The following is a 20,302-nucleotide window of genomic DNA, read 5'->3' on the forward strand; positions in this document are numbered from 1 at the left end:
ACATTTTAAACCTTATGGTCTCCTGCTTAAGGTCCAACAACTAACCTTCTCAATGGCTTCCATGTACTGCCCATGGATCATGCGGTAATAGCCCGCCATAGCGAAGTTCTCTAGTTTCTCATGGAACTCCGCCATAAGCTGCGCGTTGCCACACATTATGGCGTTTAGATCTACCGGCACGATGGAACGCGTCTTCAGGTTTGTCAGGTTTCCTGGAATATAAATAACCATGGATAAAAATTATTAAAAATAAGCAGACGATTGGTATGAAACATAAGACCGAAGGTTTGTCAGGTTTCCTGGAATTTAAATAACCATGGATAAAAATTATTAAAAATAAGCAGACGATTGGTATGAAACATAAGACCGAAGCGAATAGCGACATCTTCCATCGGAGGCCTTGGCCTTTGGGTCGCTGAGCCATCGGAGTAAGTAAGAATGGATACAAGGGAATATACAGGGTGTTAGGTAAATGGGTATATGAGCCGAGACTAGCCCATGTTAACATACTCATATAAATACTATAGTGGTGTCAGAAAGTGGATATCGTAATATTTAATAAAAAATATTTTCCCATACAAAACTAAATAAATTATTATTATTTTAATTTTTGGACAGCCCTACGATCGCGCAACTCCCTCCTAGGTCAAACGTGGTCAAACTGTATTTCATTCACAAATTTTGACGGGAGTCGGCACCGCCCACTTTTATTATTACTTTTGTTTTGAACCAATTCTTCACTTACCTCTTTTTATTGACTCTGCAAGCAATCCAAGGTAATCAGGGGGTAACACTTCACTCTAATTCACAAAACGAATCGCAACACATCTATCACATCCATCCACTCACTTATTCACCTTCCCACGCTTTCAAGTGACCGGGTAGGTTCTTGTAGTGAAATCCTATTTTCAAGAACGGGATCTCCGGGTCTCCCGTCGGTGGTATGGTGGTGTCGATTCACCCACCCGCGAAAACATTAAGATACAAGGCATCGTGGAACGGAAGGTCTCCCGGACATAAATCGTTCATCACACTAAAGAAGACACAAAATCCTATTGCACCAACACTCAACACACATCACCATAATTTCACTGTATTACTTAGCTATTTGAATATCTAATTATCCAGAACGTCAACAACAAAACATCGCAACGAACGCAAATTATTTACTGACAAAATAATGTAAACAAATAAACATGGCCGCATGGCGCATGCGCTGTGCAACTAGTGCGAGGTCATTATTTTTTCCATAAAATCGGTAATCGATATTGATATTACAAAAAATCGATTAAAATATCAAATTTTTTGAAAACCATCTGAGTAATCAATAGGAATGTCTTAAAATCAATTATCGATTAATTGACAGATCCTACCTACCTGAAATCGCTCATACTATCGATGGGTCTAAATTAGTTTAACGATACCATTGCATTGATAGAAGACATTGAAAAAAAAAACAACACAGTTTTATTTGGTAAATTAAGAAAACCGTAATCTGCCATGCTTTTGGAAATGTTTTAGCTAAATTTAAATTTGCGATAAACGCTGTTATTTTTCTTAGAAAATATGATATTTTATTAACGATAGTATGAGTGATTGGGTGGCCTTTCGATAGGCTATTGATAGACAATCGGCAAGACTACTGTACTGACCAACTGGATTGTAATTACGACACTTTGACCCCAGACGACTCGACCTTCATTAGTCAATCATGAAATGAAAACTTAACCCCAACCACATGTCGTCTCCATTAATGATTGGAAATGAATTAATGGCACCTAAATTTATTATTTGTAGAAAAAAAATCCTTCAACGATTTATTATTGAACACGTGAAAAATCTTAATCGATTTTTTGCCTTCAATGTCACCTCCTTACACATCCCTACTCCTGCGCCGCGATGATCTTCCGACTCTTTCTTGCAAGTGAAAGCCGCCGTGCGATACGTCTTGCGTCTCACTCGCACTACACGTGCCGGTCCCATGGTTCAACAAAAAAAGACGTTTCGTTGTCCTTCAAAGATTAAACAGTGCGTTGGACACATTTCTTTAATGCCTAAGGTTTTTTTTCAATGGTGTCTTATTTTTAGTACACAATATCGTGATTTACGATGATAAAATTTAGATGATTACCTACAATGTCTCATTTTCCTTAATCAAAGTTATCAAGTTTAATGATTCGTTCTTTCATTCATTTCAGCCGAATGACGTCCACAATGAACGGTCCTGATTATTCAGTTTATTTTAATAAGTAAGTTTCAGTCAATGAAGTAAAATTAATTCTTGATCACTTTGTTTACTTTTACTTATCCAAAATCCAAATCGAATCAAATAAGGTAAGGGAGTAGGTATTTGACTTGTGCTAAATCTTTTTAGATGGACTGATTTTCCTGGGGGATTGCTTAAGGTTTTTGCCTCTCAGAGACAAATTTTTAGGCAGAAAATTATAATGAATTCTGTTATTTGTTTTATCTACGCTAGTTTGTCGTACTATTAATTTTCAGGGGTGTCACGACGCAATTTGGCGACAAAAACTGAATCAGCTGATTACTCAATAACGGTACCTTTCCCAGACTTTCTGACACCACTATAGTATTTATATGACTATGTTAACATGGGCTGGTCTCGGCTCATATACCCATTTACCTAACACCCTGTATATAAGATAAGTTACGTGAATTTAGCTCGTACTTTTTAGGCCTTGTATAAATACTTACCTATGTAAGTGTGTAGAAATTGTGAGTTCACAAAATGAGTAAAAATATAAAAACGAAAAAAGTAAGATAGCGCCTTCTATTTCTTCAAACTCAAAAAGCTTTCTAGCATAATTTTCAAAGTTATTTAATGACTGTCAATCTCATGCAAAAAAACTACCTATTTACAAGTGCGATTTTATGAAATTAATAGATGTGATTTCACTAATTCTTATTAGTTTTGGATTTCTTCACAATTCAACCTGTATCTGTATGAACTTGGACGAATAAACCACGTATGAGTCGTCCAATAATATGAACACAAAACCAACACAGCAATCTCGCTCACCGCCCACTTGCTTCTGTCCAGTCAGTTGGTAAATATACTCATTTACCGGCTCATTTCGATGCGTTAAGTCTAATAAATAAATAATTAAATACTATTAATATTAGGACTCATCTAGTAGTTAAGTACATTATGTAGTTTCTGTTATTTAATGGCTATACCAAAAAGTGGGAGATCCTGCTTCGTAGTGCTTATTTTTGACCACTTCTATGGTCTAGTAGACGGCCAGACCCAGAGGTCTCGGATTCGATTCCCAATGGGAACTTTATTTTCTGCCGGTTAGTTGGTGGTAGGACTAGGCTAGCTACCACCTTCTTACCAAAGTGTGACGCCATAACAACATTTTTAAACAGCATTGTAGTTTCGGCAGTTGAAGGTAAGATAGCCAGTTCCTATGTGGTTGAGGATTACGGGTGAAGCTCGCTTTCAACCTCGGGCCTGATCATCACTTTCCATCAGGTGTGATGCAAGCTACCAGCTTCTCCGTTTTGTCTAGCGTTTAATTCAGAAGGTGCCTAAGTTATAGGTGCGGTACATAAAGGGTGGCACATTATGACATGACAGAGCATATAAATCTGAAGGAGATCGAAGTCTCGCTGACGTTTGACATCCCAAAAACACCCTCCTGTGCCGCTCCCATACCTCAGGCACTGACTGCGTTAAGCGTTAAAGTCCGGTCGCCGAGCAGATAGAATTTCGTCCAATGACCCCAAACTACCCATCCTTATCGCTCGCGCGTAATTATATTGCTGTCGCGACTGTGCGATGGGCGGTCGCAGTGAGTGTGGGGTCATTGGACGAAATTCTATGTGCTCGGCGACCTGACTTTAGTCATAATGATACCTACTTTAGTAAAAGATAAGTTTGTTATTTACCTTTGTTGGTTCCATTGAGTATAAACCACCGGGATGAGAAGTCCCAGCCGGATTCCGCTGCGGCCTTCAGCTCAGCGTAAAGCTCCTCTTTCTTGTCTTTGGTGTCGAAATATCTGGAAATACCATACGTAAGCATTAAAACCTTGTTGTAAGACTTTCTTAGTCGCCATTTTAAACAGCTTAGCTGGTCACCGCAGTAGACTTACTCGGCATTTAATTGTAACGACAAATTGTCGCAATAAAATAGTTAGAAAATCAAGTTAGCTCCTCGAGTTAAGCTAAATAATTATGCTTGTGTTACGAGTGGGCTCACTTCAATAGGGAATACCTATGCATCGATTTTAAAAGTATGGAAATAGCTGAGCGTGACGTCAAATGTCACCCGCCTATTATATAGTAACTTGTATGGGACTCTGCGTGTCGTTCTAACATGACCAATGAAGTCATGAGATTTCAAACGTCTATATCTTAGATATATTTTGAAAATGATTGATTTGATAATGCCAAGGCTACTGAAATGTGAGAAACAAAAACACCTTGCGTATTCCCAGATTTGAACCAGCGTTCCTGGGATCTCGAGGCGGCCAGTGCTTCACTGTTGGGCTATTGTCGCCTTATATAAGCATTGTAGATTTAATAAAATTATTTTGAGTTAAAATTATAAATACTCACTTGGCACTGTCTACGTCTTCTTTGTAACTCTCCGGCCTCGGGCCCTGGGACTGGTCAATGAACCTTGATAACTTGTATCTATAACAAAATTAATATATCGTTACTAAAATTACCCAAACTATCTAAAATAGTATGAGTTTACATCATACGTTTTCACTAGTGACTGCGTATAAAAATTACATTAAATGTATGACGGATTGTACAGCGACCCTAGTGGATACTTTCAAGAACTAAAATCTTCATAGATTTTTTGACGCGCTCGCTAGTGACGTTCGATGTAAACTCACAATAAGCCCTCTTTGATCTTATTATACATACTCGTAGCTCTTGCCCACTGCTTCTTATAAAGGTTTGATCCCCTTTCATTTTTTGAAATTGGAAAATCCTTTATTAGGATATGCCTACGTCATGACTATCTGCATGCTAATTTTTCCCCCACTTGGAGTTGATCCCGGGGCCTCTGTCTCTGAGGTCTTACCCATAGAGATATAGGGAGATGCCAATTAATGCGCTGGGTTCGAAACTCAGTGTCGTATTAGAAATTCACACACTAAGTAATCAAAATACGTCGCAAAGAGTGTGTGTCATGCACACATCGCATTCAGAGCTACTATTCGTTCGCATACCAAGTTACAAGTAATGTACTTACAGCAGCACTACATACGCAGTGACGTACGATTGAATGCATTCTGTTACTTTGAATGTGCTCATTATCCACTGCGGTGTCAGTACTCAACTTTCGAATAATCTTTACTAAGCAAACAATGTAAACTGTTTACATATATGACGTCGCTGCTGTCGCGAGCAATGTGTTCTGTTTTTGGGCATATTGCTGCGACACTGGCCCCGCCCCCTTTTCACGTCTCCCTTAGTTTCTGTAGTCTGTGGTCTTCCCACTAGGCCAGATAACCATAAAGACCATAAATTAAATTAACTCACATCTGTCCGTCTTGTAATTCAATTTCCACAGTGTGATTGTTGATCCAGAAGTCAAATTCCTTGTCGAGCGTGTGTATGTGCTGCTTGAGGAAGTTGATGTCGCCACTGTCCTCCATTATCAGCTTCACCATCGGAATTAGAAGGGGGGGTTGAGATCTGCAGAAATAAATAGTGAATATTTAACTTTGCAGTATTATAAACCATGTCCATAGTCCATGGAAAACATCTCGAAATACACTTTGCGATTAGGATCATAGGCCGGGGCCTATGTCAGTGACTTTAGTTCGTTTACGGATCTCCTCATTTCTGATTCGATCTCGTAAAGAAACACCGAGTATAATAGTCCTTTCCATAGCACGCTGTGCAACTTTGAGCTGAACAACTAAGTAGGTATACAGTATACAGTGGACCCCCGGTAGTCCGGCCCCTGACTAATCCGGCGCCCCCTGTAATCCGACATGGTCTATTATTGAATACGTATTCTCTAAGCATGAAAAGTTATTGCATATTTTTTGTAAGTTCTATAGCATTAATGACGTTAATTTTATAATAAAACGTAAGCTCTCTATTGTTGTTTAATTTACTAAATTTGACATACATAATGAAGTATAATAATTAGTATTTCAGAGTACATATTATTATATGTACATATGTATATAATATGTATGTATAAAGAATCTTATCATTGGATCTGTAATTTGCCGGATTACAAGGTACTCTTTTGTATAAAAAAAATCCGGACTATAGGGGGTCTTAGGCAGTACTCTATAATCCGACGAATTCGATAGTTCGACACTGCCCTGCAAAATGTTTGTCGGACTACCGGGGGTCCACTGTATTTTTTTAGTAGACACATGTTTAGTTTATATCCGTTGTCGTCAGGTACTCATACACCCAGCTTTGCTTAGTTTGGGACTTAAAGGGGCAGTGGAAGGCATATTTTTAGAACATGGGGTGGGGTATTGTCCCAGTCAAGACGAGCAAAGCGTTTTTTAAACCCTCATAAGTTTAGTTTCGATTATACCAGATAAACTCGACGAGCCGGAAGACGTAGCGTGGGCATTTCTCCCCCTAGGTGGACCGACGATCTGGTGAAGGTCGCGGGTGGTGCCTAGATGCAAGCGGCGCAGGACCGGTCTTTGTGGAAATTCTTGGGGGAGGCGTTTGTCCAGTAGTGGACGTCTCTCGGCTGAAACGAACGAACGATACCAGATAAACAATATTATCGGTGTTTTTTTTACCTCATCGCATAGTACACTCTTCCCCCATTAGGGATAAAGCCGATCCTCTCCACGACATCCAGGAAATTGGAGACCATCCCTCTGGCTGTGTCCCGCATTTCAGACAGCAGCAGTCCCTTAATGATCCAGAAGGAGTCCCAGTAGTAGAACTCCCGAAAGCGTCCACCTGGAAAGGAACAGTTTGAAAGTCAATGGTTTTGTAGTTCTCTATCACCAGTTTCACTAAAAAACGCTATAGTTCGTTTTATCCAAGAAGACGCGTGGTCGAGGGAAGCGCGGGGTGCGGGGAGTTTGATCCGAGCAATCCGATCGTCATTGTAGTGTGCGTGTGCACTCATGGATGACTTAGCGTGTACCGATAACACTCAAATATTAGCGGAAGAATGGTGGGGCGCGTCTTCGTGGATGAAACGATCTATAGTTCTGTTAAATATGGACCATACGAAAAATGGAATAAAACGATAGTCAATAATTGAGTTGGCATAATAGTGACGTCATCGGCTTGTATTGTCCTACAAAATCTATTGCCGCATTCACATTAAGCGGAAATAAGGAAAGTCAAGTCAATGTGAACACAAACCGAACAGTGGGATGGGGATAAAAATCATTCATTTTTCATCCCCACCGTAGATAGCGGCATATGGGAGTCTCGTTTTGACAGTTCACTGGTCACTTATTGTCTCGAAGCAGTGGTATAGGGTTAAAATACTGAAACGTATAAAAGCTTACATGTAGAAAATAAATTGCTTTTATGACTTACCAGGTACAATGATAGGGTTGTTGACATAAATGATGGAGTAAAGTTCAGGGTTGTCCCGTACGTCGTTCGTCATCTTGCGACCAAGCTCCAGCCATAGCTTGTGCAGCTCAAACGCCCATTGCTTGAGGCGGGCATCCTTGATGCCTCTTAGGAACTCTGCGGGAAAGAAAATAGGGTCATTCACAGATCAGAGACTAAAGGAAGATGCGACAAGGGGGCGGGGCCGGTGTCGCAGCAATATGCCCAAAAACAGAACACATTGCTGCAGACATCATAATGTGAACAGTTTACAGCTTGCGTAGTACTAAAGATTATTCGAGCGTTGAGTACTGATACTTATGGTCCTATGTCCCCTAGATGGGGCAGAGGGCGTCCACAACAGTCCTCCATCGCGTTCGGTCTTGAGCTATGTGTTTGATCTCGCTCCAAGTCTTGCCGATCTTCTTCGCCTCGTCTGCCACAGTGCGCCGCCAAGTTTGCTTGGGGCGACCACGTTTGCGTTTTCCTTGGGGGTTCCAATCCAGAGCCTGCTTGGGGATGTGATCGGGATCCCTTCGGAGAGTGTGGCCAATCCAGTTCCACTTGCGGCGCTTGATCTGCTGGTCGATCGGAATTTCGTGGCAGCGTTCCAATAGCTCGACGTTGGAGATTTTCTCAGGCCAGTATATGCCGAGAATTCGGCGAAGGCAGCGGTTGACGAAGACCTGCAGCTGGTGCGAGATGACTTTGGTGACCTTCCACGTTTCACACCCATAGAGCAGCACGGATTTAACGTTGGACCCGAAGATTTTGATCTTGACCCTTCGGGTCAGTTTCCGTGACTGCCATACGGGGCGAAGTTGTGCAAAGGTGGCTCTAGCCTTGGCAATGCGCGAAGTGATGTCCTCTTCGGTACCTCCAGTCTCTGACACGACGCTCCCGAGGTAGGTAAAATTGTGGACACGTTCCACATCCTCTGCACCAATCCGTAATGGTGTGCAATTCCTCACTCTAGATCGCATCTCTTGGGTCTTCCGGCAGTTAATTTTGAGCCCCGTGATGCCCGCCTCTCGATGTAGGTCATCAATTTTGGATTGCATATCGTGATGCGTGTGGCTCAGCAAACAGAGGTCATCGGCATAATCTAAGTCTTCTAAGACTCCGATTATACCCCACTCTATTCCACGCCGTTGGTTTTGATATGCACGACACATGACTCCATCCAAGACTACCAGAAAGAGAAGCGGCGAAAGCAGGCAGCCTTGCCGGACGCCCGCATGCACCTCAATGTCTTCGGAGATGAGGCCGTCGTGAGTGACTTTACAAGAATATTTCTTGTAGATGGCTTTCAGTAGATCGATAATTTTCGGCGGGACACCAATGTCAGCGAGTCGCGACCATATGCTTGCCCACTTTAGCGTATCGAAGGCTTTTTCGAAGTCTACAAAGGTAAGATAGACTTCCCTTTGCCATTCTGATGCCTGCTCCAAGATGATACGCAAAGTATTGATCTGGTCGGTGCACGAGCGGTTGAGTACTGATACCGCAGTGGATAATGAGCACATATTTTGATTACTTTGTGTGTGTGAATTTCTAAAGAGACACTGAGTTTCGAACTCAGCACATTAGTTGCATCTCTCTATATCTCTAAGACAGGGATTTGACCGCAATCGCACCTTATGTTAAGTAAGATGCAGTCTAGGATGGTACGTACACACGGCCACACTGTTAACTATCCTTTTCCGTTTTTGCTCTTGCTCTCATCAAATTGCGATTCTTTACGATAGAACGAGACGACATGACAGGCAATGGATAGTTAACATTGTTGCCGATGGTACATTCATATTTGGGCTGGTAGGGCAAAAAAGAATGAGACATGTATGTATCCTTATGAGCATTTGACGATACTAATTTAATTAGTCTATCTATACAAATAAAGATAATTTTGATTTTGATTTGCCCTGAAAGTGCCTATTCACTCTCACCTTGAGCCTGTATGCTAGTCTATCTTATAGATACTTACTGGGATTCTCCTTCCAGTCCGTGGGCACCCATTCTTCGAACTCGGAGCCTTCGGGGTCGAAGTTTTTCAGCACAAACTCCATGATCTCGGCCCTTGTCGGCCTGGAATCTGTCCTGGAACACATTGGGTTATGTAATCATCATTATCATCACCATCAGCTTAGCATCATCAGGTATTATAGTCTCCACTGCGGGACTCGATCCTCTCTAATATACCAGACGCAAATGGAGTATTAAGCTTTAATGGTTGAAGAGACCTGATGTTAGCATACATTTTTTTTATGCATAACATGGCAGGTATTTGACCACAATCGCACCTGGTGTTAAGTGGGATGCAGTCTAGGATGGTACATATCTGCCCTGTGCCTATTTACTCTCGCCTTGAAAAGGCCCGGATTATAGTCTCTCGGGACAGACAGCAGCAGGCAGCGAATTTCAGTCCCTAGCTGTATTATATTTATTTGTGCTTTTACAAAATACACTGATGAGTGGAGGTGTGAACTATAGGTTTAGCCTTTAACTCAGTCAGTGCCTCAGGTATGGGACCTCGGGAGGCTGTTTTTTAGACGTCAAACGTCAGCGAAACTTCAGATTTGTATGCTCTGTTTCGTCATAATATGTCAATGTCACCCCTTCCGTGTCACTCTCATACTTCAGGCACTGACTGAGTTAAGCTAGACCTGCAATTTGAAAAGTTTTTAAAAGTAATAGTTAAGATTATTCTGCTGCTTACCTCTTCATCATGACTTTGAAGTGGTCCATGGTGATGTTGGGGGAGAATTTGATCTTCATGTCCACGAAGGTCTTGGAGTCGTTGAAGAGCGCCGCCATTTGCACTGTGTCCAGCAGTGGGCCATGGCAGTAGATTTCACTGGAATGAACAAACAAATATCACATGTTAGAAAACATATTTAAGGTTAAAAATTAAAATTGTACAAGCTTTATAAATAAAAAAATTCGTTTAAGTCGCTCCTTTGGGGGAAGGTGCCCAAAAGGCTGGCCACATTGCCACGCTGGATGGCAAGGCTGATGCGTTGGCCAAGGTAAAGGCCAGCCTTTGTATCGTAAGATGTCTCAACTAATCTTATATTTAAGGTTGAATTTTTATTGACACCAGAAGACAAAAGGGTTTATAAAGAGTACTTATCTAAATCTCAAATAGCACTCTATCGTTATTTGAAGAAATTAAATACTTGTAATACCGTTACGGACTGTTATTTATTTTATTATTATTATATTACCTAAATTATTTAGAGCAATAAATTAGGTAACTGTTTATGTTTTAGAACTAGTGTGCCCGAAACTTTGCGTGCAAAGAAATAAAAATCAATATCCAATCGGCCGCCCTCTATCGTATATTTTTACGATTATTACATAGATACATATTAGTTTGTTTATTTTTGTGACTTAATAAGAATCTACCAAATAAAAATTTAATAAGGAAACAGGACAAACTGCATTACTAGGATTTATAATTCAGACGCCCGTATTCACAAACAATACTATGAGGTCTCACAGTGCGCGTGGACGCACAGTGTGACACATGAACCAATCACAGACCTCAATTCAACTCTGTGCGTTCGATTTGCTGCTTCATTTAAGCAATTTAAGCAAGCATCAGCCCGACGGATCAGCAAGCTGAAGTGGCAGTGGGCAGGGCACATAGTACGCAGAACTGACGGCCGATGGGGCAGCAAGGTTCTGGAATGGAGGCCACGTACCGGAAAACGCAGCGTGGGACGTCCACCCACAAGGTGGACCGACGACCTGATAAAGGTAGCGGGAAGGCGCTGGATGCAGGCCGCTACCAACCGTGCGATGTGGAAGTCATTGGGGGAGGCCTATGTTCAGCAGTGGACGTCCTGTGGCTTAAAATGATGATGATGATGAAGCAAGCATCATTTGTGAATACGGGCGTGAGTCTTTCTGAGACAAAACATGCCATGTGGAACCATATTATGGCAAGTCCACATCGTGTAATAACTTTAATTTATAATAAAACCGGTTTTCAGCAGACCGTAAATAAAAGTTCGTCTCGGACGTGTCTCGTCGACGTGCCATGACGCACGGTATGACGTATTGTCTTTCTCTCGATTTTGCACCATTGCGGTGTAGATGTCATTTGAAAGTCAAGTTAACATTTTACGAAGTTCGATGCACTGTTAGCGGATGCTACATACCGTATGTGAAGGCTAAAGCCCGAATCATATTTTTTTATAATATTAACTAGTGATACATATACATATACCTACGTACGATAATAAATAACGTAGAACGGTAAAACCTAGGATAGACCTAGTGTAGAAGCTTAGTCGAACCTTAACTTAATCAATCAGAAAAACATATGAGGAGTTTCATATGTTTTTCTGATTGATTTCGTTACGGGTCCAATGACAGTTTAACTTTCCCCCGGGACAAACTTGACCTTCATTGGTTAGGTTTTTATAGCGGTCAAGCTGTAGATCCTTGCTACACAGGAGTTGCAGCGGTGGGAACGAGAGGTGGGAACAGTCCCGTAGTGTAGTAGAAGCGACCACCGCGGTAGCCTCGATTCGATTGTACTGACTCTAGTTTCGCGAATAAATCACATCGATTCTACCGAAACTATCAATACCACGTTGACTGTATTACATCATTTGCATGTCTCTATGCTGCTATCTGGGAAGGCAAGATGCGATCAACCGTTTTGTATGATAAAGTCTCTTTCTTGGACTACATCTAATAATACAAGGCTGGGTTGCACCATCCTACTTTAACTTTGACAAACGTCAAAAATCTGTCAAATTCCATACAAAATACACCGGTTACGTGCACCTTGAACCACAGAGTACCTAAAGATTTCTTTACTCATGTGTTTGAACTGACCTACAGCACATAAAATATGCTTAATTGAAATAAAGTTTATGGTAATTTATTATCTAATTAATTTCATAAAAGCACGCAATTTAGCCATTTGCTTTGTTATTGACCGCAACTTCGTGTTTTTTTTTTTTATTTGAGTCTCAGTTTTTATAGACCACCGAACTGTGGATAAACAAAAGTCGCAGTATTATACGAGTCCATGAAATGTTAACATTCTGTGGTTAATACATACCTACAGCTTCCTCTCTACCTAGCGAAAGACCGGGGAAATTATGCTGTTCCAAATTAATAATAAAAAAGCTTATACATTTTCTAGGTGTGTATTAAAGTACCTACATATTTATCACCTACAATATATTTTTGGACATCTCTGGTCCTTGAGTCGTTGAAGATTATTGGAATAAGTCCAAATACCTTAAAATTCAAGAAAGTTCATTGACCTATCTGATTATATTACAATCTTGGCTTGAAAGGCACAGACACGTCGTTATGTTACGAGACCACAAATTCATGCGCCCGGGCTGTGTCTCATCAAGTCTCATACTCGTCAGCGTCAAATAGCTCGTGACACCCAAAGTGGCCAAAAAGTTGATAACACAACCTTATTTCAATTGGAACAAAGCACGCATACGCATGAGAGCCTGCCGTACTTTTAAACTTTTTGCTAAAGATATATGTCGGACTAATGCTGGAAAGCGTTCATTATCGTATAGACTAGCGCAGATATATAATAAGTATTTTAATCATATAGATATATTCTCTTCTAAAATCAGCACATATAAAAAACTTGTATTGGATAAATTAACAGAAGGCATAATGGTTTGAATGTTGGACTAGGTTACGTTATAATTGTTTTTCTTTAATTATAGCTTCTCAACATACTTATAATTAAGTACTCATACATTGACTGTACAAGCAATGCATGCTCCACATACGCCAAAGAGTAAATACCTTTATCGGTCCTGTGGTTTAAAAGTTTAGTTATAGCCAAACTGGTATTTAAGGGATGATTGCGGTCTCCACCAAAGGGCATTCAAATGGGCCCATGGACCATGGTAGAAACTTGGAGCTAGCTTGAAATTAAAAGCTAAGAATGAAATAATTGCACGAATATTTATGTTGTAATTTTTTAGATTAGTAATCCATAGTATACGAGGTCGTTACTTATAAATTAATTCCTATTTATAATATTACACACCCACAGAAAGCGTTGTTCCTACTTCTTTGACACTGAAGGAGAAGGTAAACAGGTAGAGTCGAGCCTAGGCAGGTTTTTTGCGAATTTGATTAATACATTTTGCAAGTCAAATTAATCAGACACGTAAGTAAAATTGAATAAATATTCTACCGATAAAAGATGTAGGAAATTAATGCGAATTTGCAACATTTGTTTGAGTTAGTCCGTCAGTTAACTTATCAAAAAATACTCGACACGTATTTTTAACTTTTTCAAAGTAATGAAAATTTAAAGAGATAAAGCGCGCTAAAGTTCATAATAACAGACTAGTGACGTAAAGGCGTGCTTAAAAGTGTAGCACTTTGTGACGTCACGCGGAACTTCAACTCACTATAACAAGTAATAGCCTGTGTGTTACTTTAGATAGCTCCTCCGCGTCTTTCCGTTCTATACATAGCCAGAACGCAAGGGTGTGAAACTAATCGAGTATAGTTTGGAAATGACTTTATTTACTAAGCTCCTCCAAACTATACACGACCAGTACGCATATGCTGCGTACTGCTCGCGTATACTTTGTAGTGACTTAGGTCAATTGTCTTACTCCAAAATATACATCGCCAGTACGCATACGGACTAATCATGTATGTATTGTAATAAGTGCGTGATTACAATTTAGACGCGAGTAGTTGCATGCTAGTCATTTTGACTTATTGACCTCTATTTCTATTACATATTAATTCATATCTGCGTGTCTACTTTAAACATTCAATCATCTTTCGACACGTGTCATTGTTTTGATAAACGATTTTTTGGTGTTTCTTATTCTGCCATAGAAAATATATTTGTTTTGGGGCTGATATTTCACCAATTCTCGTAGGTATGGAAATATGTCAAAATGATTTTGTTCTTGAAATAAAAGTTAATAAATAAAATAAATAATAAATAAATATCCTTAGACATTTTACACTGCGCTTCTAGTCACAAACTAAGCAAAGCTTGTACTATGGGTACTAGACAACGGATATAAACATTACTTAAATACATTTTTTTTTGTAAATACATACTTATTATGTACATAGAAAACACACAGTCCAATACAAACAATAATATGTTCATGCACACAAATGTTTGTACTGTGCGGGAATCGAACCCGCTACCTCCGGAATAGTAAGTCCGTTTCGAACCACTACACCAAACGGCCGACAATACAAACCTAGCATTTAAAGTCTCGCATAATATTGTATTTAATGCACGTTGAACTTTCTTATCTCACTCTCTCTCATTTTAATTAAATTGTTATTTAATTTGAAATCTACCTAATCAATTTAATTTCAAAAACCACTTACAATAGTGTTAAAAATCTAGATTTATTATAGATTCAGTAAAATAATAATATTTTATGTAATAATATCAAATAAATGTAATTTTAAATATAGTTCCATATTTTACTGAATTTTATTAAATCAATATCAACTAAACACACTCTAATCAAATGTACAGTGGTGTAGTATAAACTAATCGAGTATAGTTTGGAGATGACTTTTTTTACTAAGCTCCTCCAAACTATACACGATCAGTACGCAAAATTCGTGTATAGTTTGGAGTCACAGATTTACAAACGTGTTCTACAAAATATACACGAGCAGTTTCCTATGGGTGCGTTCTGGCCATGTATAGAACGGAAAGACGCAGCTCCTCCTCTTAAAAATTGATGAATTTGTAACATTTTCGTTAGGTACTTAATTTTGATTCTGTTCAAAAATATCTTTCCTAGGATTCGAACTCCAGACCTTAATCACGTCAATCTCTGACCACTGTAGTATTATTAATCCTATAAATAGAATATCATTGTACTTCACACGTCCGCCCATGGGCATCACAATGCATCTTCCGTTTCATTTTATAGCCCTTACGAAACTGATAATAGAGTTCAAATTGCACCACTTTATGGCTATTATGAAAACTTTTGTTTCAGATCCAAGCCAACAATGCAATTCAAAGCATAATCGGCGGACCGTAGGGTGCAAGGTCGAATGGTTAATGTGGAATGGGATTATCAAGTGTAACTTTTATCTGGTTTAGAGTTTCTGTGAATTTAAGCTGCTAGTTTGATTCGATATTATACCTAACATAGGCCTCGAATACATTTAAATAGGCTTTACTTATAATCTTACTTTAGGTCATCATCATCATCATCATTTCAGCCACAAGACGTCCACTGCTGAACATAGGCCTCCCCCAATGACTTCCACATCTCACGGTTGGTAGCGGCCTGCATCCAGCGCCTTCCTGCTACCTTTATCAGGTCGTCGGTCCACCTTACTTTAGGTATACGAGAAAAAATAATTTACTCAAAAAATTGAACTTTCGTTGTATTATCGATGATCATTATTATAAACGAAATTATTGCAATTTAGAAATACTTTATAATGTCTCGGCGGAGTGAAAAGTAAGGCTGAGTTTCACCACCTTATTTAACCGTTACATTAACAATAACCGGTGCTTTTTGTATGGAGTTTGACAGATTTTTGACGTTTGTCAAAGTTAAAGTAAGTTGGTGCTACTCAGCCTAAATATGTTCGTACTTGTAACATACAGGATTCTAGTCAGATCTCTACAATTTCCTACATTTTACAATGATATAGGATTTTATTCCTTCACGCCCAATCTACTTAACGGAATTTGATGAAACTGTACAGTAAATTAGCTTGTGTCACAAGTTTTTGAACTAAATGGCATAGTGGGTCTAAATTGGACTGGTTACAGATAATTAAACGAAATCATTATAGTTATAGCAACCGACACTTTCCAAGTGTTTTCAACCATTAAATTAGTTTCAACCTTGGCCAATTTATAAACATTCCTCATTTAGTTTCGATTTATCGAATAAAAATAGGGACGCTTGAGTTATTTCGTGATTTTGTCATAAAATTTATCTATGGTTGAGGATTCCGATTAAATCTCGCTTCCACCTTCGGCCTGATCATCACTTTCCATCAGGTGAGATGCAGGCCAGCTTGGCCTGCATATGGGTAAAAAGTCTACCTAACCAGTTGTTTCTCAGGAAGGAGTTTTCTCTAGGGTGATGAATAAATTGCCGTTGGGGCAGAAAAATTCTCGAGTGGCGACCGCGGGCCGGAAAACGTAGCGTGGGCAAGCCTCCCACTACGTGCACTGACGACCTGGTGAAGGTCGTGGGAAGAGCCTGGATGCGGGCAGCGCATGACCGGTCGTTATAGAAATCCTTGGGGGAGGCCTTTGCCTAGTAGGGGACGTCTTTCGGCTGAAACGAACGAACGAATGATCCAATCGATTGGGAATCGCGAGAGAGGTTATCATTTTTCATTATGCGTGTGATAAAGAAATTGCTAAAACTCTATCAAAACTAAAATGTGCTCTATGGCGAATAATAATCTTTAAACGTAGATTTATTTTAAATCTCGATTTATGCTTTATTGACATTCAAAGATAACCTTGTTTTTAGCTAATTTACAAACAGTTGTAACTGCATTTCAATTGCAGTCAGGGTGAATTTTATATGGGTAAATGGTAAACTTGAACTCATTACGGTTTCATTGTCACTATAATTATCGTATGCCGACTGATAATAACTGATAGTATCGTCTATTATTATATCACAAATGCGTAATGTTACGACTAGAGTATTTTTATTCTAAGGTCATTATCACTTTCCATCCACTGATGGCGATGACGATCATAGGCCGATGACAGGACACGCGACCAATGACAGGCCGCGCGACCAATGACAGGCCGCGCGACCAATGACAGGACGCTCGACCTGTCATTAGTAAAAACACTTACCTAGAACACGTAGGAGGTAGATTACTCCGGTCGGCCGCGACGGCCACCGTCAGAAGAATACCAACGAAGCACCACATCTTGATCATCAATCCTTAATGGCACTATCACTATCACTAATATCACTGTTTACAAGGAACAACACTTAATCTAGTATCACTTAGAACGTTTTTTGGCTGGTCTTGTAACTGTCTTTACGTGTTAAGGTATGTATGCAGGACTCTTGAGGGCTTTTGCCTGAAGGGCTGACTGAGCATCTTGGGCGGTATGGCGAAGGTTGAAGAGCACTCGGAAAAAGGCACCCGTGGTGCCGATCCTATGACAGTCTGGAACAAAAAACATAACTGTTAGCGGAACAACGAATGGCTGAGAATTCGGAACACGGAACATAGAACAATTGTGTTCGGTATTTATGTAGCACCTACTTTGGAACATTGAGTAGCTAAAATGATTATACGATGTATTTTAAGGGTAAGCATGTTATGTATCTAAAGTTGGATGCAGGCCGCTACAAACCGGTCAACATGGAAATCGTTGGGGGATGCCTATGTTCAGCAATGGACGTCCGATGGGAGAAATGATGCTGGCAATGTATCTAAATTGTAAGCACCGGAAAACCCCGGCAGATACTATCAAACAGATTTAGAATTAGTCATATAATGCATTCATTGATCCTCAGGCGGATTGCATCTAAATCCAAGGTTAATTTCGTTTGAAAAACATTTTTGCATCTGCTAGAGATTGCCACTACGATACGATACGTGCGGATTTGTGGATCTACTAAACCTTACATAAGATACAGCAATAAAATAGTATCTTTATTTCAAAAGTAACAATCGTCTTGATGTTATTCTTTGCAAAAATAGCTCGGTACTAAAAACACCTAATGACAAATAGCTTATGATCATATGCCAAGATTTTTAACATTCATGTGCCCATGTCGTTACGTGATATTATTACCAGTTATTTATGTAAAAGGCATCAATTATTCTGTCAAGTTGGTATAAATATAATTTACTGTAGAATTGTATTTCACTAAATATAGCGAATGTAATAACATTGAAACGTTTTTGTAAAAACCCGTCAGCTTAAAATACTGTAGTAAGCAATAGCCACCTTAATTTTTCTATATCAGCAAACTTATTATTGCGTCAAAACACGCATAGCCTTTCTCAGAAACTGACGAACTGACTGGAACAATACAACCGCTTGTTTGTTCGCAAGTTTCTGACGTTGCAAAAATGTAACATCCCATCCCAACTAATATTATAAATGCGAAAGTAACTCTGTCTGTCTGTCTGTCTGTTACGCTTTCCCGCTTAAACCTCGCAACCGATTTTGATGAAATTTGGCATAGAGATAGTTTGAGTCCCGGGAAAGAACATAGGATAGTTTTTATCCCGGTTTTTGAAACAGGGACGCGCGCGATAAAGTTTTTCTGTGACAGACAAAATTCCACGCGGGCGAAGCCGCGGGCGGAAAGCTAGTGTTCTATAAATAGATGACGATATCTACGTTTGTTTTACTTGGAAAATAACTATACGGGCTTATTAGAATGTCTTCATTTTTTTAAGCTATGTACCTTTAATCGAGTCCTTTTGACAATGTGGTCAAGTTACGGCTCGTTCCCATAGCAATCCAGTTTTGCGGGATCCAGTAATTCAGGATTCCTGCATTACGGGATCTAAATTACAAACTGGACTGTCATTTATGAACACATATTATAATGTATTTGAAAATTAAAAATACGAACGAACCGGTTTTGTGGGTACGTTAATATAAACACACAATGACACATTATACTACTAAACGGGATCCTGCAAAAAACAGCCACTGCAATAATCAGACACTACCGGTGTGACGCTCGTAAAATCTAACAGCCTTTTACAGCCCACTAGTTTAAGTTGCCGGAAAATCTCAGTTATATAAATAGGTATAATCGGCCCCAAACAAACTCGTCATTCGTCCCCACGTTTCCCTTCAATTGGACAATCTGCTAAATTGGCAGTGCGAAACTGAGCAGGATGCGGCTCCTCTGGCTCTCTGACGTGACCACCCACGGCACTCTTTGATCAATAAAACATTGGAGGGAGAATCGTTGTTCATTGTTGCACAGACAGGACATCAGACTGTTCATTTTTGTTGCAAAATAGCTGCTATTACAACCACTAAAGATACTATCGTTTGAACAGTCAGCGTCATATAGTTCGTGACACCCAAAGTAGCCAAAAAGTTCGCCACATACTCGTCTTGGAATAAGGTTGTGTTGTCTTCGTTTTGGCCATTTTGGGTGTGATTGGCGATACAAAACAGACAATCTGAAAGCATGGCCACAAAGGTAAGGTCATTAGCAGCACTGAAATCTGAACAAAATAAAGAACAAAGGTTCTTGCAAACAAGGTTTCAAAAATTATTCCATTATGTTATGCTTATTAAAATCCTTTGCTCGGCTTACCAGTAAAAAAAGGTTTATTTTATTTTAGTAACTTTATCAAGTGACTCGTTTAATTTGGCTGTTGATTAAATAATTATACGTAAATTAATGGAACAAAGTACGAACGCAAATAACTTTGGATAAGCTTTGGGTATAACACAAAGAGTTTATTACTGCGAAGGTATTTGTTTATAATACACGTAATTTCGGAAATAACAGCGAATCCAAAGTCCAAGCTGGTTTGCACTTATACTGCAATTAATTTGAAAGCTTAGTTAAAATAAGGGAGACTTCCTAAATCTTGTTGTTGTTGAGATTTACTCGTACTTTTGCTGTCCTGCCGATTCTACATAATATTATTATGATGTATGGATATTCTTCCTAAATTTTTAGTTTATTGAAAAGCTATTCGACTTCTTATGAAGACATGTATTTCTGCGTCAATAATATCCTAATCGTAATCCTGATCACCTTTAGAAGATAAT

At 39.5% G+C, this 20,302-nt stretch overlaps 1 protein-coding gene across 6 annotated transcripts in view; it reads right to left on the reverse strand.

Annotated features, from left to right (window-relative positions):
• Positions 1-20,302, reverse strand: part of LOC135084245 (trehalase) — a 67,857-nt gene that overhangs the window by 19,436 nt on the left and 28,119 nt on the right. For 4 of the 6 annotated variants that reach the window (XM_063979013.1, XM_063979014.1, XM_063979012.1 and 1 more), the window contains exons 2-11: positions 17,387-17,709; positions 10,259-10,396; positions 9,527-9,639; positions 7,525-7,680; positions 6,765-6,930; positions 5,524-5,679; positions 4,585-4,662; positions 3,913-4,025; positions 3,041-3,109; positions 46-212 (exon numbers count right to left, since the gene is read on the reverse strand). In XM_063979013.1, the coding sequence (XP_063835083.1) occupies positions 46-212; positions 3,041-3,109; positions 3,913-4,025; positions 4,585-4,662; positions 5,524-5,679; positions 6,765-6,930; positions 7,525-7,680; positions 9,527-9,639; positions 10,259-10,396; positions 17,387-17,472 (1,242 nt within the window). In that variant the 5' untranslated portion in view covers positions 17,473-17,709. The remainder of the gene's footprint in view (positions 1-45; positions 213-3,040; positions 3,110-3,912; positions 4,026-4,584; positions 4,663-5,523; positions 5,680-6,764; positions 6,931-7,524; positions 7,681-9,526; positions 9,640-10,258; positions 10,397-17,386; positions 17,710-20,302) is intronic. The other 2 variants (XM_063979015.1, XM_063979018.1) reach the window with 1 other exon arrangement.

The sequence above is a fragment of the Ostrinia nubilalis genome, chromosome 25, assembly GCF_963855985.1.
Source record: "Ostrinia nubilalis chromosome 25, ilOstNubi1.1, whole genome shotgun sequence".
In the NCBI taxonomy this organism is placed as follows: domain Eukaryota; kingdom Metazoa; phylum Arthropoda; class Insecta; order Lepidoptera; family Crambidae; genus Ostrinia; species Ostrinia nubilalis.